This window comes from Mirounga leonina, unplaced genomic scaffold (assembly GCF_011800145.1).
Source record: "Mirounga leonina isolate KUSES-001 unplaced genomic scaffold, KU_Mleo_1.0 Mir_94, whole genome shotgun sequence".
In the NCBI taxonomy this organism is placed as follows: domain Eukaryota; kingdom Metazoa; phylum Chordata; class Mammalia; order Carnivora; family Phocidae; genus Mirounga; species Mirounga leonina.
This window is the reverse complement of record NW_023270855.1, coordinates 38,422,072-38,446,390: the sequence shown is the minus strand read 5'-3', so window position 1 is coordinate 38,446,390 and position 24,319 is coordinate 38,422,072. Positions and strand designations below refer to the sequence as shown.

General features: G+C 39.3%; 1 protein-coding gene across 10 annotated transcripts in view; it reads right to left on the bottom strand.

The window, feature by feature from the left end:
* Positions 1-24,319, bottom strand: part of PBRM1 (polybromo 1) — a 113,410-nt gene that overhangs the window by 83,559 nt on the left and 5,532 nt on the right. For all 10 annotated transcript variants that reach the window (XM_034996792.1, XM_034996793.1, XM_034996794.1 and 7 more), the window contains 4 exons: positions 22,026-22,123; positions 12,008-12,155; positions 6,241-6,384; positions 2,931-3,047 (listed from right to left, as the gene is read on the bottom strand). In XM_034996792.1, the coding sequence (XP_034852683.1) occupies positions 2,931-3,047; positions 6,241-6,384; positions 12,008-12,155; positions 22,026-22,123 (507 nt within the window). The remainder of the gene's footprint in view (positions 1-2,930; positions 3,048-6,240; positions 6,385-12,007; positions 12,156-22,025; positions 22,124-24,319) is intronic.

Sequence of the window (24,319 nt, the reverse complement as noted above, 5' to 3'; positions counted from 1 at the left end):
TCTCCCTCACCTTTGCCCCTCCCCTGAAAGCATGTCCTCTTTCAAATAAATAAAATCTTTAAAAACAAAACAAAACAAAAAAACAAAGCCACAGTGCATTCACTGCCCCAAGTCATTTCTACAGGTTTGGTTCCTTGGAAGAAAACAATTGAAGCTGACCAAAAATCAAAAGTTGGTCTACTCAAGGGGGAGAGGTGTGGGTTCTCCAAGCTCTTCCAACCTGTTCAAGTCCTTGAAGCCCAAACAACAACAAAAAGCAGGAGGCTACAGCCTTCACTCCGTTACTGGGCTGAAGGCATGATCTCAGGGATGCCTCCTCTCATCTGATTCCTCAGCTTACCTTTACTTTCTTAACCCTACTCTTTTCTTTGCTCGGATCGAACCCCTTTTCTCTCTCTACCAATTCTACTTCTGAGAAACAGTTCAAAAGACAAATTATAACAAGGCCACCCAGGCTGGGGTGGAGTGTAATCCCAGCTGTTGGGTCTACATATTCACAATCCCCCTCTCCCACTCAGCCAGTCCAGCTTGGGAAGGGCTCATAAAGGAAAGGTAAAAACTGCCCTCCCCTCCCAGTCTCAGTCCTTGTTGACTTTCAAAACTGTCACACCCTGAAGGACCGATGGGAACCCACTTTTTCCAACCAATTTTTGCTACATGGTGTTCCCGAAAGCCCTCCTGGAATGGGGGAACAGGATATTAATGTGGTTTTTTTGTTCTGTTTTTTTTTTTTTTTTTTTTTTTTTAAAGTAGGTTCCACACCCAGCATGGAGCCCAATGCGGGGCTTGAACTCATGACCTTGAGATAAAGACCTGAGCTGAGATCAAGAGTCAGGATGCTTAACTGACTGAGCCATTCAGGTGCCCCAGGATATTAATGTTTTATTGCTTCAAGTCTCCCTTGGTGGCTTGACCAATGGTGATGATCTCCTGCAGAGTAAGTGAATAAAGACTATATTCCTTTCTTATAGTTTTTTTTATTGTGGTTAAATATACAAAAGGTTTACCATTTAATCACTGTAAGTGTGTGGTTCAGTGGCATTAAGTACATTCACATTATTGTGCAACCATTGTCATTATCCATCTTCCAAACTTTTCATCTTCCCAAACTGAATCTCCAGACCCACTGAACAGTAACTTTGGGTATATACCCAAAGTGGAATTGCTGGATCATATGGTAATTCTATATTTAATTTTTTGAAGTTTCTTAAAATTTAAAACATATAACCAATATCATCTCTGTATTTTTCTAATCAGATCCACACTTAGAATAGTAGTGGTCATATAGGCTTGTTTTTTGTTTTGTTTTTTTAACTTTTTAAAGTAAAGTCTACACCCAACATGGGGCTTGAACTCATGACACCAAGGTCAAGAGTTGCATGTTCTACCGACTTAGCCAGCCAGGTGCCCTTATGCTTTACTTCTAATGTGATAACTGTCCTACAACTAGTAAAGACACATCTCTAAACAACCAGTCTTGTCCATGACTGATGGGGAAAGCTGCCAGCCACTCATCAGTCAATATGCAGGTCTTGCACACCAGTGACATGCTGGATTCCGACTACATGGCAAGGACACAAAAGAAAATCGGACATAATCTTTATTCTTAAATTCAGGGACATGGAGGGAGGTAGATAAAAAGTAAATGATCACAATGGAGTTAAGTGCTACAGTGAAGTACTTCTAAAAGTATATCCTTGTCTAGAAATACAAGAATGCTGAGGCCATGGAAATTTTTATAGTTCCATGTGCTACCGTGGAACTTTAGCTATGTTCACTGCCTTTCAGTTATGAAGCCACGAGAGGCCCTACCACTTTCAAAGGGTCTCACTTGTCTAGAAAACCTCTTCCTCTTTGGGGTAGATAAGTACTATTAGATCTCTCTCTTCTCCATCACCAGGAGATCAGAACTAAAAGAGGAAGAACTCATTTATCTTCTTCTCATTCTGTCTCCTGAGCAAAGAGAATGTTTCTTCTCTTTTATAAATAAAAGGCTTAGTTTAGGTACTTATTTTGTTATTTAAGAATTACCAATCTTGGAAACAACCCAATGTCCATCAACAGATGAATGGACAAATAAAATGTGGTATATGCACACAATGGGAGTATTATTTAGCTTTAAAAAGGAAATTCTGACACACGCTACAACCTGGATGAACCCTGAATACATGATGCTAAATGAGATAAACCAGATATAAAAGGAGAAATATTGTATGAGTCCTCTTATGATCAGGTACTTAGCATAGTCAAATTTATAGAGAGAGAACACAGAATGGTAGCTGCCAGGAGCTGGGGGCTGAGAGGGAGTGGGGGGTTACTGTTTTTTGTTTGTTTGTATTTTATTTTATTTTATGAGGAGTTACTGTTTAACGGATACAGAGGGGTTTTTTTTTTTTAAGATTTTATTTATTTATTTGACAGAGAGAGACAGCGGGAGAGGGAACACAAGCAGGGGGAGTGGGGGAGGGAGAAGCAGGCTCCTGGCTGAGCAGGGAGCCCAATGCAGGGCTCGATCCCAGGACCCTAGGATCATGACCTGAGCCGAAGGCAGACGCTTAACGACTGAGCCACCCAGGCGCCCATGGATACAGAGTTTTTAATTAAGGAGATGGACATACAATATGAATGTACTTACACCTCAACTGAACTGTACACTTAAAATGGTTAATTGGTAAATCTTACATATATTTTACAATAAAAAACCCAAATAAACAGTAAGAATAACCAATCAAAAACAATTTTGTTTTAAACCCACAACCTTTAGGCTTGCTGCTGGGGCCTCAAGGAGGATCACTTGGCAGCCTCTGATGCCTTTCACTAACTTTACCTTATTTACTAAAAACTAATAAATTTTCTAAAGTACCGAAAAACAAAAACCAAACCAAGCAAAGACACACTTTAACTCACCTGTCTTTAACTGCATCACTTACCACTTTAGAAGGCAGTTTCTGAAAAAGTTCACTAATGAGACGTCCTGATGGATTTGTGGCTACAACTACGGCTTCAAGAAGCTGCTCCAGGATCTCCTTCAAGTAACTGGGAGAAGACTGGGGGGGGGAGGTTAGTAGGAAGAAGAGAAAGGAGAGAGAAGGACTGTGAGAGAAATCCAAAAATCCATGCTAAAATGTTAAAGTTAATTCAAAAAAGCAACTTGTACACAGTACTTATTGAGTGTAAGTTTCAAGAATCCCACAGAAACACTCTGATGTTGGAGATGGGGCTTGTATCCCCAGAATGGCATATGTGAAACTAAGGAGGCTCTTTATGTTACTTCAGTAACTAAATCCCTTGGATCAGGCCTTTTTACTGAACTCTATTCCACAGTAAACACTGTAACAGTGAAATTCAAGTGCCATATATATGAAATGATGGAAATACAAACCTTTTAAGGGTCTGAGCAACTGAGACAGAGAAAACATGTCCCATGATACCTGACTCTCTCTACATCGCTGTTCCTATCTACTGAAGTCCTAATATTCTGTTAGAACAAGGATGTATGTAAAGCTGGAAATACACACTTCTACCCATGGGGTACTCCGTCAGATCTAATGACAGAATTCAAGCTATCTCAAAAGTGAATGGAGATTAAATCAAATGACGCACATTACTTCTGCCCTGCAGACTGGCTGACTTGCTCCTACCTTCGTCACTATTTCAACATGGGAAAGTATATGCCCCAAACAGTACTTGGTCAGGAAGGGTCTGAGTCTGCAGCTGGTTTCTACAGTGAGCAATGGCATGTTTGAGTTAAGAGTTATAGAAAAAGGGTGCACCTGGTGGCTCAACTGTTTAAACACCCAACTCTCTTGACTCCGGTCATGATCTTGGGGTTTGTGAGATCGAGCCCCGTGTTGGACTCCATGCTCAGTGGGGAGTCTGCTTGAGACTCTCTCCCTCTGCCCCTCCCTGCCACATTAACTCTCTCTCTCTAAAATAAATAAATAAATCTTAAAAAAAAAAAAGAGTTCTAGAAAATGTACTTCATGTCCAAACCATGTTTTGTGCATATAAAAGAAAGGTTAGTGGTATTTCTCATTCAAATCATAAAAGCACTGGTATTTGTGTCCTCATCTAACAGGTCTTTTTTATTTGGTACAGTCTCAATTTTAAGGTCCAGCATTAACTCCACAGAGAGAGCACTAACATCTCTTAGCCTAGCACAGTACCTGGCAGTAACAGACACATAACAAATACTTAACAAATAAACCATGTGATTAGCTGAGAGTCCCCAACCACATAAGCTTAGAGAACCAACAAAACACTGATGAAAGTAGATTAAAAATATCCATGCTTCAGTCATTTACTTCCTGGCTAAAACACAGTACCACAGAGTTAGCTTCAAAAAGCGAAGAGTATATTCTGCACCCAAGATTCCTCTCCTCCCAACCCAACCAGCTACTTTGGAAACATGTGTTGCAGATGACCTAGAACATGGTGTGTGAATGCATTCATACAAGGTATTTCCACAACTAGGAAAACTCCAAGGAAATCATTCTGAATTTAAAAATGAGAAGCTTGAAAATTCCCTCTCCCTTCACAAGAACTGAGGGCCAAGAAGCAGCCCTGGGAGGTATAAATATGAAGGTGCAAGATCCTCCCAATTTCTTACCAAAGAAACACAGGCAAGTCCTAAATGCAGGCGGTTTCATTTTTTGACTAGAACCCTGGAGGCCTATAAGACTGAGCCCTCTGTAGGTAATATTCTGCCCAAGAAAGCATGGGGTAAATTGCTGTTCCTATATTAATACCAGAGAGTAAAATTCCAGGGAATCCCTGGTTAATTGCCTTCTACCTAATTCTAATCATTTAACTGCTAGAAAGAAATTGACAAGGTACCTAAGAACTACATTTTGAGACTCCAAGAAGTAGTTACTTTTTTTTTTTTTAGGAGCGAGAGAAAAAGTGAGTGCACGTGGGTGTGTGAGTGGTGGGGAGGCAGAGGGAGAGCGAAAATCTTAAGCAGACTCCACACTGAGCACAGAACCAATGCAGGGCTCCATTATCACGACCTGAGCCAAATCTAAGAGTCGGATGCTTAACTGACTGAGCCACCCAGGTGCCCCGAAGCATTTACATTTTTAAGAAACTCACCGACCACTTCTTTTTTCCGTGTTGAAGTTTCAGGAGAGGGTCTATTTAGGTTAACTTAGGGAAGAAAAGGGAATGCTCTGCTTTGGGTGTCTCACTATTTAGCTACAGAAGAGAGATGTCCTTACTTTTATTATCCTTCTTCCTTTTTTAAATATGTGTGTTCATTCATCAAGTATTTATCAGTACCTACATACCAGGCACAGTTTTAGATGCCAGGAATAGGTGAATAAGGTGGTGTTTTTGGTGCAGCTATCATTCTCTTTGGAAGAAGAAAGAAAATAAACATGTAAACAAACAAGTTATTTCACATATAGTAACAAAAAACTGAGGACCACAGAACAGAGTGATGTGATGATGGGAAAGGAGGGGTACGGGGCAAACAATTTAGACAGGTGGTCAGGAAGGTCCACTCCTAGCTGTCATTATTTTAAGTGATATCAGAATCATGAAAAAGAGCCAGTCACAGAAAGAGCCAAAGGAAGCACGTTCTAAGAAGAAGAGTAATTGCAAAATTCTAGAGGCAGGAGCTCATTTGGCATGTTCTAGGAACAGCAGCAGCATAATCTACAAAAAAATATTCCTAAAGCGATTCCAATGACTCTCCAACATTTAATCATAACACTGACTACTCTTTTTTTTTTTTTTTAAAGATTCTATTTTTATTTATCTATTTGAGAGAGAGAATGAGAGACAGAGAGCACGAGAGGGAAGAGGGTCAGAGGGAGAAGCAGATCCCCCGCCAAGCAGGGAGCCCGATGCGGGACTCGATCCCGGGACTCCAGGATCATGACCCGAGCCGAAGGCAGTCGCTCAGCCAACTGAGCCACCCAGGCGCCCCACACTGACTACTCTTATATCTCAATCCAGCAATACTGGAGCAGTCCTTGATAATATGAAGGTTCTCCTTAAAACTGAGCAGGAAATATACATTAATGTAAGAGCAACTCATGGCAACATTGTCCAGGATGTCCTAGGATCCCCTGTAATTGGGAGTGGGGTTCTCTGGTCGTATGCCCCCTTACCCTCCTAGTTACCAACACAACTCCACAGGAAGCCCAGCTTCCCATAACAGCACAGAAGAAATCACAGGCAGGAGGGCCTTGTCCACCTCCCAATGGTCCATCTTACTCATCCCAGCTACACACTTACTCCTTCGGTCACTGTGCCTTGATTGTCTTGCCCATCTTCATCATCATCTTCATCATCTGCTTCTCCTTTTTGAACAAACTCATTTCTTGTTCGAAGGTACAAATCCCAGAGTTTGCAAGCAGCTTTATATTCAGGAGAATCTGGCTGTACAAATTAACAAAGACAAGAGAAAAAATATCACTTTAGTATTTTATTGTGAATCAGTGACTTTTAAAGTATTCTGCTCCAGCAGAGACTAGCATTCTAAAACAATGTTGAACCCCCTACCACAAATTTAGAAACCTTTTTTTTTTTTTTTAAGATTTTATTTATTTATTTGACAGAGCGAGACACAGCAAGAGAGGAAACACAAGCAGGGGGAGTGGAAGAGGGAGAAGCAGGCTTCCTGCCAAGCAGGGAGCCCGATGCGGGGCTCAATCCCAGGACCCTGGGATCATGACCTGAGCTGAAGGCAGATGCTTAACGACTGGGCCACCCAGGGGCCCCCAAATTTAGAAATCTTTATGATTAAAAGACACATGGGCCTCAATTCCTCTTCTGAAGAACTAAGCATATGTTTTAAAGGCATTTTGAAATCATATTAATTTATTTATTTATGCCCTACTATCTCATTACTTTAATATTTGAGGCAAAAGATAAATGATTTGTTAAATTAACACTAATAGGGACACCTGGTGTCTCAGTCAGTTAAGCGTCTGCCGTTGGCTCAGATCATGATCCTAAGGTCCTGGGATCGAGTCCCCCATCGGGCTCCTTGCTCAGTGGGGAGCCTGCTTCTCCCTCTACCTGCCACTCCCCCTGCTTGTGCGCTCTCTCTGACAAATAAGTAACTAAAATCTTTAAAAAAAATTAACACTAATTACTCATACATGAAGACACGCAATTTAAAAGATAAGACCTAGTTTAAGGGCTTTAAGTGTAAAGGATAGAAACTACTGATTGTTCTAATATTACTTCTATTTTTAAGCTAATAAATAGCTAGCTAGTATTAAATACTTTATTTAAAGACTTCTTTTCCTAAAGTATAACAGGGATAAACTCTAATTGAAACTTTCAGTAAAAGCAATGCTGGAAGCAATGTTAAAATAAATAAAAACAAAACTTTCAAAATGCATCCAGGTGCTGCCAATAAGGAGAAAGCAATGCTCAAAAGAGCAAGATTAGAGTAAAAGCAGGAACCCAGATGACCATGCAGAACACTGAAGCTGACATTCACTCAAGGGCTTTTGTAAGACAAGATAAACCTAAGCTTTAGCTTTCAAGGTTCTCTGAGGCTGCAAGAACAGGATATAAAGGGCAGGGCCCACCAGAAGCTGGGACTCCAAAGGCCACAGTTGCAATGTAAGTGGGAATTCAAAAACAATTCAGTTTCTGTGATGCCCGGGAACAACACTACCCACCTCAACCTCCACCCAGCTCAACTTGTGCTTATCTCAAACCATAGCACTGCAGGGAGAGGAGAGGCATGGGATGAATCTCCTCCGAGAACTCTTCATCATACGCTAGCCCTAACAAAGACAGGCCAGGTGCCTGGGATAAGCAACACACTACCCTGAATGAACCCAACTTCAATCTAAGCCTCAAACAATCTCTAGAGATCAAGTTCCAAGAAATATGAGCTCAAGGTTAAAATTCATGAAACACAGAAGAAAGCCAGCAGAAATAACTGCAAAATCAGACATGCAAGTATTTCAGATATTGAAATTGTCTGCCACAGAATGAAAAATAAGTATGTTGAACATTTTTAAAGGAACAATGGGATTGAAAAATACAAGCAAATTGCAGGAAACCCTGAAAAAGGAACTACTTCCAAAACACGAAATAAATATTAAAATGTAAAAACTCAATAGCGTGGTTTAAGAGCAGATTTCAAAGAAAACTGGAAGAACTAAAGAAATTACCTAAAAAGCAACACAGGCACTAAAAAGGGGAATATGAAAGGTTAGGAGAGACAAAGATTGTGAGAGGGCTCTAACAGAACACCCAGAGTTCTAGCAGGAGAGAGAGTGCGGCAGGGGCAGCATGCAAAGACAGAACAGCTGCAAACTTCTCAGGGAGGATGGAAAACATCAATCCAAAGATTTAGAAAGCCCTATAATTCCCAGACTATACTAATAAAAAGATATTCATATCTAGACACATCACCATGAAACTGTAGAACACAAGAGACAACAAGACACCAAAGACAGCCAGAAAGAAAATATAGCTAACCTTTAAAGGAACTAAAATTATATTGACAGAGGACTTCTTGATGGCAATAAAAGAAAAAAAATAGGGACACCTGGCTGGCTCAGTCAAAACGGCATGCAACTTTTGATCTCAGGGCCATGAGTTTGAGCCCCATGTTGTGTGTAAAGATTACTTTAAATAAATAAACTAAAAAAAAAAAAAAAGAATGTGAGTAAAAACAAATACTATCTATAAAACAGTAACATTAAAAAAAATTTTTTTTTAAATAAAACAGTAACATTATTTTATGGGATTAAAAATCTGCCACAACAGGTGTGCCTGGCTGGCTCAGTCAGTGGAGTGTATGACTCTTCATCTTGGGGTTGTGAATTCAGGTCCCATGTTGGGTGTAAAGATTACTTAAAAATAAAATCTTTTTTTTTTTTAAAGATTCATTTATTTAAGAGAGAGAGAAAGAGAGAGAGAATGCAAGCAGGGGGAGGGGCAGAGGGAGAAAGGGAAAGAGAATCCTCAAGCAGACTCCCCACTGAGCACAGAGCCCATGCAGGGCTTGATCCAGGGACCCTGAGATCACAATCCAAGCCAAAATCAAGAGTCGGATGCTCAACTGACCGTACCACCCAGGCGCCCCCAAAATAAATTAAAAAAAAAAAAAATCTGCCATGACAGAACTAAAATTCAAAACATCAGTAGCATAAATAGATCAGAGTTGAATTATTCTAAGGTCTTTGTATTGTTTAGAAGGAGGTTTAAAGATGCTGATTAACTTTTGACTTTGGTAAGTTAATTATGCACATTAAAGCTTCCTGAATAAGAACCAAGAGGTATCAACAGATTTTACAACCCCCAAATTATAGAGAAAATAAGAGGGAATAACAAAATGAAACCAAAAGAAGGCAGAAAGAAAAACAAGAGAAAAGATTACAAAATGAGATAAAGTGGAAATGTAGATGACGGGAACACATCCGAACATAATGTTATTACTAAAACTGTAAAGAGATGAAATTCCAGGTAAAAAGATTATCACCTGTATATTAATAGAAATTCACGCATATGCTGTTTGCAAGGATGCGTTAGCATGAAAAGGTTGAAAGAAAAGAATGGGAAAAAATAAACTAGATAAATACAAAAATAAAAGCTGATAGAACTATATTAATATCAGATAAAACAGACTTCAAACAAAAGATATTACTAATGATACTACATAATGCAAAAAAAACTCAATTTACTAGGACAATATAACAATTTTAAACTTGTATGCTCCCAGTTGCAGAGTTTTAAAATACATAAAGCAAAAGATGAACAGAGTTATTAAGAAGAAACAGACAAATCCATCATCTAAGTGAGAGATTTTAAAACACCGCATTTGGTAAATAGTTTGTACAGATAATTCAGTAAGGATATAAATGATTTTAGCAACATAATTAACAAGCTAGGTCTGATGGACACACACAGAATCTTGTATCCAATGAACAGCACCCTTGCCATAGTCACAAAATTTATAGCACCTTTATAGCTAAAAGTAGAAAGAACCCAAATGCCCATCAACTGGGAAATGGATAAACAAAGTGTGGTACAGCCATATAATAGCACATTATCCAGTCATAGAAAGGAATGAAGTACTAATACATGCTACAAAAAGGATGAACCTCGAAGACCTGCTCAGTGAAAGAAACCAGTCACCTAAGGCCATATAGTATTTGATTCCATTTATATGCAATGTGCTGAACGACAAATCCACAAGAAAATAGATTAGTGGTTGTCAGAGGCAGGGAGGAGGGGAAATGGAGAGCACCTGTTAATGGGTATGGTTTTCTTTTTGGGGTAATGAAAATATTCTGGAGTTAGGTATTAGGTATTAGTGATGCTTGCACAACTTTGTGAATATGCCAAAAACCCTGAATTTATTGAATTCTATGCTTTCTTTATTATTTATTATTATTTTTTTAAAGTAGGCTCCATGCCCAGTGTGGAGCCCAACACAGGCTTCAATTCACAATCCTGACATCAAGACTGGAGATGATGTCAAGAGTTGGACACTTAACCAACTGAGCCACCCAGGCACCCCTGAATCTACACTTTAAAAGACTGTGACAGAAGGGAAGGGGGTGGGGGAATGGGGTAACCGGGTGACGGGTGTTAAGGAGGGCATGTGTGGTGATGAGCACTGGGTGTTATATGCAACTGCAATGAATCGTTGAACACTACATCAAAAACTTATGATGTACTATATGCTGGCTAACTGAACATAAAAAAAAAAAAAAGAATTGGCACCCGCCAAAAAAATAAATAAATGACTGAATTTATTCTCAATTAAAAAAATATATATACATACACATATTACACAGTATTAAGAACAAATCTAGTAACACTTTCCATTTTGCAGACTCTTAATAAAAAAACATCTAAAGCTTTGCTAAAATAACTTAAAGAAGCCTTAAAAAGACAACGACACATCAAATTCAAAGACTGGAATAATCAGTATCACAATTACGTTAATTCTCCAAAATAGGACTGATCCACAGAGTCCATGCAATTCCAATAAAACCTCCAACAATTTTTTTCATGCTGACTTAACATAACATATAAATGTATAAGGACCAAGAATAATCAATAACCAGGGCTTTCCTTACCTGATAAAGAATTATAAAGCCATAATAATTAAGGCAAGAATAAAAGAGCCGAGTAATAGCTAAACTTGGCAAAACAAAAGGAACAGACTAAAGGGCTGGAAAGGGACCATGAGGACATGGAAGCACTGTGAGCACTGCTGGTGCACATGACTGTGAAGAGAATGTGGCCACTTCAAGGTGCCGCTTATCTCTTTTAGGAAACAAAATTGAACCCTACCTCACAGAAGACACAAAAACCAACCTGAGCTGCCGTAAAGGCTTGTATGTGAAAGACAAAACTATTAAACTTTTAGAAGAAAATATAGGAGTGTCTTTATAATCTTTGGATAATAGGGATTTCTGAAAACAAGACACAAATGACAAACCACAAAGTTAAAGAGTAAGAAATTGGATTATGTTAAAATACTCTTCTGTTTCATCAAGACGCCATGAAGAATGAAAACAGCCTCATAGTGGGAGAAGATACTTGTAACAAATATAACCAAGGAGGATTAGTATCTAGAATATATAAAAAAACTTCTAGAAATAAATATGAAAATGACAAACAACTCGAGAGAAAAATGGACAAAAGATCTGAGCAGACACAGAAGAAACAAAAATGGTACATGCTATACGAATCTTCAGTCTTTCTTAAAAGAAACAAACTCAGGGGCGCCTGGGTGGCTCAGATGGTTAAGCATCTGCCTTCGGCTCAGGTCATGATCCCAGGGTCCTGGGATCGAGCCCCACATTGGGCTCCTGGCTCAGTGGGGAGCCTGCTTCTCCTTCTCCCTCTGCCTCTCTCCCTGCTCATGCTCTCTCTATCTCTGTGTCTCAAATAAATAAATAAAATCTTAAAAAAAAAAAAAAAAAGTAACAAACTCAAACCACACTACTTACGCTACTAAACTGATAAAAATTAAAAAGCCAAACTATTATCAAATTGAAATGTGATGCTTTCTTACCTTGTAATAGGCCTTTGCATTGTTGAAAAGCAGCTGGAAGTCGGCAGTCAGCAGATTAACATCATCATATTCTTCCATTTTTAGCTTTTGTTGGATTTTCATCAAATCAATGGGCTGAGAAACCACTTCATAATAGTCTGGTTGATTTCTGTTATAATTTTTTTTTAAAAAGGTGTTAGTCCAAAGCCCATATAAAGTTATATTTCAGAACTACTTGTGGTAATGTCCAACATTCCAAGTGATAAAACATACTAGATTTACTCCATTAGAACTAAAAGAGTAACAAAAGCAAGGTGCATATGCAAGCCATTTTCTAAGTATATATTAGCAACATAAAAACCTAACTTAACATCTGTGATGGTCATTTATATGCTAAATATTTAAGATTTAGGGCACCAGCACTAAAACAATGTCATTGGCATCTTCCGCAAATGAAAATAACTTACCTTTTGTGGTGTTCAATAGTGGATGAAAACAGATTCACGTTTCAAAGCTCTTTACAAACTTACAAAATGGCTTGTCTCTTCACTTAGTGACCACAGAACTTTTTCTGCCAAGTACAATCAAGTGCCTATTACATATACTGCTCTAATATCAATTACTAAACTTATAGAGGAGAAAGATGAGGTCGTTGGCACAAGGAGCTTACCAAAGATAAAAGGGTGTAAAACATAAACACGACCAAACTATTAAAAACAAAAACAAAAACAAACACATAGGTATGATAAATAAAAAATCCAGGATAGTGATTATCTCTTGGAGGGGAGGGATAGTGAGGGTCACACAGGAAACTTCAAATGTGGTTATAAATGATAATTTCTTTTCTTTTTTTTTTTTTAAGATTTTATGTATTTGACAGAGAGAGACAGACAGCAAGAGAGGGAACACAAGCAGGGGAGCAGGAGAGGGAGAAGCAGCCTTCCTGCTGAGCAAGGAGCCTGATGTGGGGCTCGATCCCAGGACCCTGGGATCACGACCTGAGCTGAAAGGCAGACGCTTAACGACTGAGCCACCCAGGCGCCCCTAAATGATAATTTCTTAAGTTGGGTTTTGGGTTAATGGATGTTTATTATTATTCTCTCTGGCTTTTTCCTTTTTAAAAGAAATTATTTAAATTCAATTAATTAACATTTAATGTATTATTAGTTTCAGAGGTACATAGAGCTCAGTGATTCATCAGTTGTATGTAATACTCAGTGCTCATTACAGCACTTGCCCTCCTTAATGCCCATCACCGCTTCTGGCTTTTTTCAAATGGAATTTCATGAGACAAGTAAACCTCCTGAAAAATTATTTCAGTGACCATTTCTCTCAGTTCTCCCCCAAGCTAACTCCATTCTAGAGGTATAAGAAATAAATTATTACATACAAAATATGTCATGTCATTAAGGCTTTAGTCTCTCTTGGGACCTTGGCTGACATGTTAGAGCCATATATATATGGAGGATATAATTTTTAAAACCTTTTTATTCTGACATAAAAATTGCAAGAATAATATAAAGCAAGTTTTTCTGAACCATTTGAAAGTAAGCTGCTGACATGAGGTTCTATCACCCCTGAATAATTTAGTATTTCCTATGAACAAGGACCAAAGCTCAACCATCAAAATCAGGAAACTGACTCTGATACAGTACCACCATTTAATCCTCATATTCTGTAACTATTTCAAAATTGTCCTTTATACCCAAAGGATCAAGTCCAGAATCACGTGTTGCATTTAGTTATACTTCTTTAGTTTCTTTCATTCTGAAACAGGTCCTCAGTCTTTCCTCAACTTTCAGGATCTTGATACTTTTGAATAACTTACAGGCCAATTATTTTATAGGGTGTCCCTATAAAACAGAGTTTGTCTGTTTTCCTGATGAATAAATGCAGGCTATGCTTCAGCAGGACTATGACAGAAATGACACTACGTTTGTCACACTGTATCCTATCAGGTTAGGCACATGATTTCAACTTGTCCCAGTACTTAGGCGAGGCTCATTCTGATCACTTGATTATAGTGGTGTCTGCCAAGCTTCTCAACTGAACAAGTCACTGTTTTTCTCCCTATACTTTACAGAGCGGTACCTCCAGACTATGTAAAAGTCCATTCCTAATCCATTTACTCATTTATTTATATCAATATGGATCCCTGGATTCCTATTTAGAAGTCATTAAAACCCATTACGTTAATTATTCTGATGCTCAAGCTGCTCGAAGTTGGGCCAGGAGGAGTCCTTTCAAGATGGTTTGTATTCTCTATGTGCTTCTGACATGTTCCCATCACCCTTTGAACATCTGCTTACTTTCTGGCAGCCTAAGATGTTACAGGTTCCTCCTTGCCCTTAAAATCAACCATTTCCCCCAGCCATTTCCTTGCATGGTAAATGGTATTTAAAAACGAAGTCCAGGGGCACCTGGCTGGCTCAGTCGTTAAGCGTCTGCCTTCAGCTCAGGTCATGTCCCAGGGTCCTGGGATTGAGCCCCACGTCGGGCTCCCTGCTCAGTGGGAAGCCTGCTTCTCCCTCTCCCTCTGCCTGCCACTCCCCCTGCTTGTGCTTTCTCGCTCTCTCTGACAAATAAACAAATAAAATCTTAAAAAAATAATAATAAATAAAATAAAAACGAAGTCCAAGGTGCTGGATGTGCTCAAGTATACTGGTGTGTTACTGCTCCCAGTCTGTCTCAATGGGCAAAGATGGAGATAGACATATACTCACTTATATCTACATTCCTATTATGTACAGATGTTGGGAACCATGAATTCACACAAACAATTCCAATTCTAATCGTATACCACAGGGTTCAATCTAGTTTCCTTTCTCTATTTGTACTCCCTTTCTCAGATAATGAGAAGCCTGAGTCCTATTATTTACAATATATTTACTTACATGATTGGTCTCCTGTATATAACCAATCTCCTCTTGCTGCTGTCTACCTCCACCCCATAATGCTTCCCTTCCCCTCACTAAGGCTATGACCCCTTGCCCTGGGCTAGGCCACACCCCATGTGGATGCCATCCTTACCCCACCCATGACAGGCCACTGCCACTACACCCCCAACATGGACGTCATCTTCCCTCCACCTAATTAGGCCTCAACACACTGTGCCAGGAAGTCCTTCAACATAAACCCCCTGTTTACCATGCCCAGGCTCTGACACTCCATGATGTAATATTGCTACTATCCACAACTCTCTCCCAACACCCCACCACCTGTCTTCCCGGCAGATGCCAAGTTTGCTCAGTCTCACCTAATGGCTTTTGGATTAAATTCTTCAGGAAGGGAAAAGAAGAGGAAAAATAGAGTTTTTTAAAGCTCTTACCAACTATTTATGATTTTAGTGAACTATGAAATTAAATATGAGGGGATAAAAGGAGTAATCATTCTGCTATTTGGAGAAAGTCCAGGAACATAAAGGTCTTAGTGAGTAGTAACAAAGGACCATCCAGGCCTATTGTCGATGCTCTCAGTGGTGCCAAGGCACTTTCTCAGGGTGAGCGTTAGGGCTTTGTTAACCTGATACCCACAATGGCTCTCTCCACCTGGGCCTGGTGGGCCACAGTCCACTGCTCCTTGCTGAGGCTGGACCTCAGCAGCCTCTCAGGCTTGGGGGAGGACATGTACCTAGGAAGAACACTCTCTCCCAGAAGCTCTGTGAGAGGGATCTTCACAAACATTTTCAGACTCACCACACAGACAAAAGGGAGATCAGGATCTCAACATTCCCTATGTGATAAGGTCAAAACAAGGGCCTCCCCTTTTCAAAGTGAAAGGGTTCTACTAATTTCTCCCACTTAAATCAACATGCAGAAAAGCATAAGATAATAAAAGCTGCCCCTACTCATCCCGAGATAAAAGCACTATTAGTATTCTTTCAGACTTTCACACATATGTATACACAAACAGGACTATGCGGTGCACGTTCTTGCATAACAGCTTTTCTCTTTCAACAGCAGCCGAGGGCGCCCTGCCATGATATGGCCGCAGAACAGCCAAACCACAACTGACACTTTTAACCAGAAAAGTGAGAAACAGTGGGCCCGATATGCGGAGCCTGCTGGCTACCCCCAAACTCATTTTCCCTTATCCCCAGGATGGCAGCATTCTGAGCTACTGTGTGACTACTAAAGAGCATCTTCTCCAGCCTTGCTGCAGCTAAGTTCTGGCCAATACAAGAGGTGAAGTGTACCATATCCAGGTCACATCCTTAACATGCCTTTTTTTTATCCTGAGGGCTGGAAGACAGCTATGATGGTGAGCCATCTCAGACCATGCAGACAGGAGTGATACCCCAAGGACAGCAGAGGAAAGAGAGAGTACCTAGGCCCTGAGGACTTTATAGAACAGAATTTTTATATGAGAAAAAATAATTTTTCTTGCTTCAACCATTGTTAATTTGGATGTCTTAGCACAAGTAGCTTAATATACTAATCAAAACAAAGCCTCAAAAAGAGATTCACAGTTGTGTAGCTCTGAGCATTAGAGCTTCCCACAAACTCTTGAGAAAACATATACATTCCACAGAGGGGTAGAGATGCCCTCAGGCACAGCACTGGGGCAGGGCAATCAGTACTCATAGGGTAACACAACTTGGAGGCTAGAAGACAGTGCTCTAGCACCCCAAGGCCTGGATCCTCCACCCCTCAGGACTAGTCTGCTGGTGGAAGCAGGCAGCAGAGGGCAGTCCTTTTCTATGAAAGGTTTGTGTACTCCAGTATGATGCTGCTCCTCTCGACAGCATACCAGTTAAGAGCACAGGCTCTAGAATCAGAAAGGCTCGAGTCTGTACCCTGGTTATCCTTTAGTAGTTCTGAGAACTTGTGCAAGTTTTCATCTATAAACCACAATAATACTTCTCAAGTTTAAACAATATAAGGAAGTGCTTGACACTGTGTCTAGCATGTGGTAAACAATAAGTATTTCATTATCATACGCTAATTAAATGACAACTTTTAAAAGACTGTTATGATAAACCAACTGAAATCTGGAGATAGTTAGCTCATTTTAAAAAGAGCCCTTCTTTTCCGACCATGACTAATTTACATCCTTTAATTCAGGACGCTGACACAGCATTTTTTTTTTTTTTTAAGATGTTATTTATTTATTTGACAGAGAGAGACACAGCAAGAGAGGGAACACAAGCAGGGGGAGTGGGAGAGGGAGAAGCAGGCTTCCCGCCGAGCAGGGAGCCCGATGCGGGGCTCGATCCCAGGACCCTGGGATCATGGCCTGAGCTGAAGGCAGACGCTTAACGACTGAGCCACCCAGGTGCCCCTGACACTGCATTCTTAATGGCTCTGCTCTGTGAGGTGAAAAGTCTGACTTCAGCTCAACCTTCAGCTTGTTCATTACCCACTGTGGCATCAGCAATCACGAATTAATCTAAATCTTTAACTCATTGTCTTGGTTTCCTAAAGCTTCCGTAACAAATAGCTACAGACTGAATGGCTTAAAATAACACAAACTTATTATCTTACAGAAGTCCCAAATGGGTCTTGCTGGTCTAAAAAGCAAGGTGTTGGTATCCCTTCTGGAGGTTTTAGGGAAGAATCCATTTCCTCACCTTTTCCAGCTTCTAAAGGCTGCCTGCATTCATTTGCTTGCAGCCCCCTTCCTCCATCTTCAAAGTCAGGAGTGTAGCATCTTCAAGTCCCTCTCTGACTCTGACTCTTCTGCCTCCCTCCTCCCTGTTTAAGGACCCTTGTGATTACACTGAGCCCATCTAGATAATCCAGGATAATCTCTCCAAGTCAAAGTTAGTTAAGTAAGAAATTTAATTTTTCTCTGGCATGTAATCCAACATATTCATAGATTCTAGGGATTGAAACATGGACATATTTGGGGGCCATTATTCTGTCTACCACACTTATGTATGTTTTCAGAATAACTTCAACTGCCAGAGTTAGATGGAAACAGTGATGTTATTTTGATAGCAAGAGTGGAAGGAAAGAAGATCTAGTCAGGGAGAACACAGCCTCTACAGGGAGGTGTGTGCAATGTGCATATTGGGCCAGTAATTTGTTTTGCTCCATTGGACAACAGAAGTCAAACCCAAAATTACGGGGACAAAGAAAAAAAGCAAAATGGAAATAATAATTGTGGCCTCTGTATATTTTGAAAACTGATTCCTTTTAACGATGATAGCTATAAGTTCACTGCTATCTTAAAGACTATAAGTAATTTTAAAAAATATGCTTCATTCTTAAGGAACTAAAGAAGAACATAATAAACCCCAAACAAGCAGGAGGAATGAATTAATATACAAAGCAGAGATTAAAAAAAAAAAACAATAGAAAATAGGAAAAAAAAAAATCAATAAAGCTAAGAGGTGGTTTTTTGAAAAGATCAACATAATTGACAAACCCCTTGTCTGGATGAACTAAAAAAAAAAAAAAAGACTCAAATAAAATCAGAAATGAAGGAGGGGACATTAGAACCAATGCCACAGAAATAAAAAGGATTATTAAAAAGTACTATGAACAGCTATATGCCAATAAAGTGGATAACCTTGAAGAAATGGATAAATTCCTAGAAACATACAACGTAACAAAACTGAGTATGAAGAAAGAGAAAACCCAAATAGACCTATAACTAGTATGGAGACTAAACCAGTAATCAAAAATCTTCCAGCAAAACTACTGGGTATTTACCCAAAAAATAGAAAAAAAATCAAAGGGATACATACACTCCCATGTTTATTGCAGCATTTACAATAGCCAGTTATGGAACCAGCCCAAGTGTCCATCGATATATGAATGGATAAAGAAGATGTGGTATATATATACACCATATGTAATGGAATATTACTCATCCATAAAAAGAACAAAATCTTGCCATTTGCAACAACGTGGATGGAGCCAGAGAGTATAATGCTAAGTGAAATAAGCTATAGAAAGACGAATACTGTATGATTTCCCTCATATGTGAAATTTAAAAAACAACAAATGACAAAGGGAAAAAAAGACAGAGACAAACCAAGAAAGAGACTCTCAAATATAAAGAACGAACTTATTGTGATGAGCACGGAGTAATGTACAGAACTGTTGAATCGCTACATTGTACACCTAAAACTAATTTAACACTGTATGCTAACAATACTGGAATGTAAAGTTTTAATTAAAAAAAAAAAATCTCCCAGCAAAGAAAAGTCCTAGATCTAATAATAGCTTCACTGATGAATTCTACCAAACACTTAAAGAACTAACATTAATCCTTCTCAAACTTTTCCCAAAAAATTGGAGGAAAAACTTATTCATTCTGTGAAGCCACCAATACCCTGATACCAAAGCCAGCAAAGACACTACAAGAAAACTATAGACCAATACCCCTTATGATCACTGATATAAAAATCCTCAACAAAATACTAGCAATATGAATTCAGCAGCATATTAAAAGGATTATACACCATAAACAAGAGGGATTTACTCCTGGAATTCAAGGATGATTCAACCTATGAAAATTGATGAAGCAATACATCACACAGTAACGAATGAAGGAAAATAACTCAGTGATCATCTCAACTGTTGCAAAAAAAGAATATGACTAAATTCAATACACTTTCATGATAAAACTCTCAAGAAATTAAGTATAGATGGAAAGTATCTCAACATAATAAAGACCGTATGTGAAAAGCCCACAGCTACCATCATACTCAAAATGGTGAAAGATGGAAAGCTTTTCCTCTAAGTTTAGAAACAAAACAAGGATGCTTGCTCTTACCACTTCTTTTCAACATTCATAGCCAGAACAATTAGGCAACAAAAAGAAAAGGCCTCCTAATTGAAAAGGTATAAGTAAAATTGTCTTTGTTCACAGATGACATGATCTCATATGCAGAAAACTCTAAAGATTAAAAAAAAAGACAGAATAAGTAAATTCAGCAAATTTGCATATACAGAATTAACACATGCAAAAATCAGTTGCATTTCAATATACTAACAGTGAATAATCCAAAAAGAAAACAATTCAATTTACAATAGCATCAGAAAGAATTAAACTTACAAATAAACCTAAACAAAAAGGTGAAAAACTTGTACACTGAAAACTACACACTTCTGTAAGAAGTTAAAGACACAAATAAATGGGAAGTTAGCCCATGTTCATAGATTAGAAAACTTACATGTTTTTAAAACACCAATACTCCCAAAGCTATCTACAGATTCAATGCAATACCTATCAAAATCCCAATAGCATTTGTTGCAGAAACAGAAAAATCCATCCTGAAATTCGTATGGAATTTCAAAGAGCCCCAAATAGCCACCAATCCTGAAAAAGAACAAAACTGGAAGATCGTACTAGAGTTCTTCAGAGAAACTTAACCAATAGGAAAGAGATATATACACAAACACACATATATGTATATACACACACACAGACGCACATATGACATTTATTACAGGAACTGGCTCATGCGATTATGGAGGCCAAGAAGTCCAGGATCTGTCATCTACCAGAGAACCAGAAAAGCCAGTGGTATAGTTCAGTATGAGTTTGAAGGCCCAAGAACTAGGAGCTCTGAGATCAGAAGGCAGGAGCAGATGGATGTCTCAGCTCTCAGAGCACTAATTCGTCCTTCCTTCCCCCTTTTGTTCTACTCAAGGCCTCAGCGGATTGGATGATACCCAACTCACTGGTTAAGGCCATCTTTTTTACTCAGTCTCTTATTCAGATGCTAATCTCTTCCAGAGACATCCTTACAGACACAGATATCTGGGCATCCCCTTAGCCCAGTCAAGTTGACACGTAAAATTAACCATCACAAGGACTCATACTTTCTGATTTCAAAACTTACTACAGGGGCATCTGGGTGGCTCAGATGGTTGGGCTTCTTGCCTTCAGCTCAGGTCATGATCTCCGGGTCCTGGGATTGAGCCCCACATCGGGCTCCTGGCTGGCTCAGCAGACAGCCTGCTTCTCCCTCTGCCTCTCCCCCTACTTGTGTGCTCTCTCTGTCTCTCTCTCAAATGAATAAATAAAATCTTTAAAAAAAACTTACTACAAAACTACACGTGTGGCAAGGATATGGAGAAATTGGAACCCTTGTACACTGTTGGTGGGACTGTAAAATGGCACAGTGATATGGAAAACAGTATGGTTATTCCTCAAAAAATTAAAAATAGAATTACTATAAGATCCAGCAATGCCGGGACGCGTGGGTGGCTCAGTCAGTTAAGCATCTGCCTTCAGCTCAGGTCATGATCTCAGGGTCCTGGGATCGAGTCCCGCATCGGGCTCCCTGCTCAGCGGGGAGCCTGCTTCTCCCTCTGCCCCTCCCCCTGCTTGTGTTCTCTCTCTGACAAATAAACAAATAAAATCTTTAAAAAAAAAATTAAAAAAAAAAAAGATCCAGCAATGCCACTTCTGGGTATATATCCAAAAGAACTGAAAGCAGCATCAGAGAGGTATTTACACACCCATGTTCACTGCAGCGTTACTCACAAGAGCTAAGAGGTAAAAACAACTCAAGTGTTTATCAATGGATGAATAAATAAACAAAAAATGGTATATCCATATAATGGAATATTATTCAGCCTTAAAAATGAAGGAAATCCTGTCATATGCTACAACATGGATGGCCATTGAAACCATTATGCTAAGTGAAAGAAAGCGTCACAAAAGACAAACACTGTATGATTCTACTTTTATAAGACCCTGAACATAGTCAAATTTAGAGAAACAGAAAGTGTAATGGTGGCTGCCAGGGGCTGGGGGCAGGAGGAAAGGAATAAGGAGTTTTGTAATGGGTACAGAATTTCAATTTTGCAATATGAAAAAGTTTTGGAGATCTGTTGTATAACAATATGAATAAACCCTTAATGAACTGTACACTTAAAAATGTAAAATGCATAAATTTTATGCTGTACTTTACAATAAAAAAATTTTTTTTAAATATGCTTCACTACATCTTGACAATTAAAACTAAAATCTGGACCCTAGTATCCTTTAAGCCATTCCTTCCAGAGGAAAACTCTATTACCAAATGCTGTACTTGTGGACCCAGGACCAAATCCCTCCCACTCACCTTCCAACTCACCTTCGTTTCGGTGCCCTAATGAAGAGCTCACAGAGGAGCCTGCCCTGCTCATCCTTATAGTCTCGAATGGTATTGTACAGTTCATGGCATACAGCAATCTATACACAGGAAAAGGTGAAAAAAATCACCAGAAACGTGAATAGAAAGCCAGTGTACGTATAAGGATTATCCTTAATAAAAACATACTCATAAAAAGTAGAGAAGAAAATGGACAAATCCGCAAGTTCCCCACAGGAACCCAAGTCTGAAATATGCTGACAATATCTCCTTTAATTTAAAATAATTTTAGGGGCGCCTGGGTGGCTCAGTCGTTAAGCGTCTGCCTTCGGCTCAGGTTGTGATCCCAGGGTCCTGGGATCGAGCCCCGCATCGGGCTCTCTGCTCAGCAGAAAGCCTGCTTCTCCCTCTCCCACTCCCCCTGCTTGTGTTCTCTCTCTTGCTATGTCTCTGTCAAATAAATAAATAAAATCTTAAAAAAAAATAATAATTTTAACTGCTTAGGGGCACCTGGCTGGCTCAGTCAGAAGAGCATCCAACTCGGGATGCCTGGGTGGCTCAGTCGTTAAGCATCTGCCTTCAGCTCAGGTCATGATCCCAGGGTCCTGGGATCGAGCCCCGCATTGGGCTCCCTGCTCAGCGGGAAGCCTGCTTCTCCCTCTCCCACTCCCCCTGCTTGTGTTCCTGCTCTTGCTATCTCTCTCTCTGTCAAATAAATAAATAAAATCTTAAAAAAAAAAAAAAAAAGAAAAGAAAAGCATCCAACTCTTGATCTCAGGGTCATGAGTTCAAGCCCCACATTGGGTAAAAAAAAATTTTAACTGATTAAACATCTTGGTATCTTTCATCAGATTTATGCTACTCGTGATTGTTCTTTTCTCTTAAGCTAAATCAGTTCATATCACTCTCTTGGTTAAAATCATTCAAAAGAGGAGCTTCTTATTACTGAGAGAATAAAATCTAAACCCCTAACATTGACCATGGAGTATGTAGGGTTAACTACATACTGTGGCTGGGCAGACTTTGCCAGTCTCCTTCTCCCCTTGACCATCTTTCTATAATCACAACACAACAAAACATTCCTGACCTAGCTCCTCTGCATCGGGTCCCTCTGCCTGGAACACCCTTTTCCAGAACTCTGTAGGGCCAGTGCCTTCCCATCACAGAGAAATCCCTCAAGGTTTGGGCCCAAGCAGCCAAATCACCCAAACTTTTTTCCTTAGCATTTATCATTAGCTGAGGGTACTTTATTATCTATTTGTTCATCTGTTTACATTCTGCTTCTGCCACAGTAGAATCTAAGCTCCATGTGAAAAACTGCTTGTCTTACACATGGCTATATCCCAACCATCAGAATAGCGAGTGCTTGGCACATGACAAGCGCAGTTATTTGAATGGATATATGATGCAACATACTAATATTTTCTTTCTTTCTTTTTTTTGGTCAAAAGGTATAAACTTCCAGTTATTATAAATAAGTGCTGGGGATGTAACATACAACATAACTATACTTAACACTGCTACTGTATATTTGAAAGTTGTCATAAGAGTAGATCCTAAAAGGATTATAGAAAAACAACATTATAAGGAAAACAACATTTTTTTTGGTCATCTATAGGAGATGATGGATATTAAACTAATTGTGGCTTCATTTCATAATATATATAGGTCAAATCACTATAAGGTACACCTTGAACTTATATAGTTTTATACGTCAATTACATCTCAATAAAACTAGAAAAAAATTTTTGTGCATATTTCTATTACACTGTCTGCCACTCTCTGATCTGTAGAATTCATAAACCCATTTGTTTTTTTTTTTTTCCCCATTTGGTTATTTTTAATTAGAATTAAGTGCTTTGGCAGATTACACTTTTATAAAAAGACCTTTTCAACAAAACAGAAATAACTTTATGCAAATTTCTTATTCTAAATGTATTCCGAGTAATTACTTTTTTTTGAGTTCTTTTTTTTTTTGTCTTAAAAGATTTTATCTATTTATTTGACAGAGAGACAGAGAGAGAGAACAGGTAGGCAGAGAGGCAGGCAGAGGGAGAGGGAGAGGCAGGTTCCCCGCCGAGCAGGGAGCCCGATGCGGGGCTCGATCCTGGGGACTCTGGGATCATGACCTGAGCCAAAGGCAGCCGCTTAACCGACTGAGCCACCCAGGCGCCCCTTTTTTTGAGTTCTTAAATATTTATTTTATTTTTAAAGTGTATTACTCGGGTACACCTGGGTGGCTCAGTTGGTTGGGTGTCTGACTCTTGGTTTTGGCTCAATTCATGATCTCATGGTTG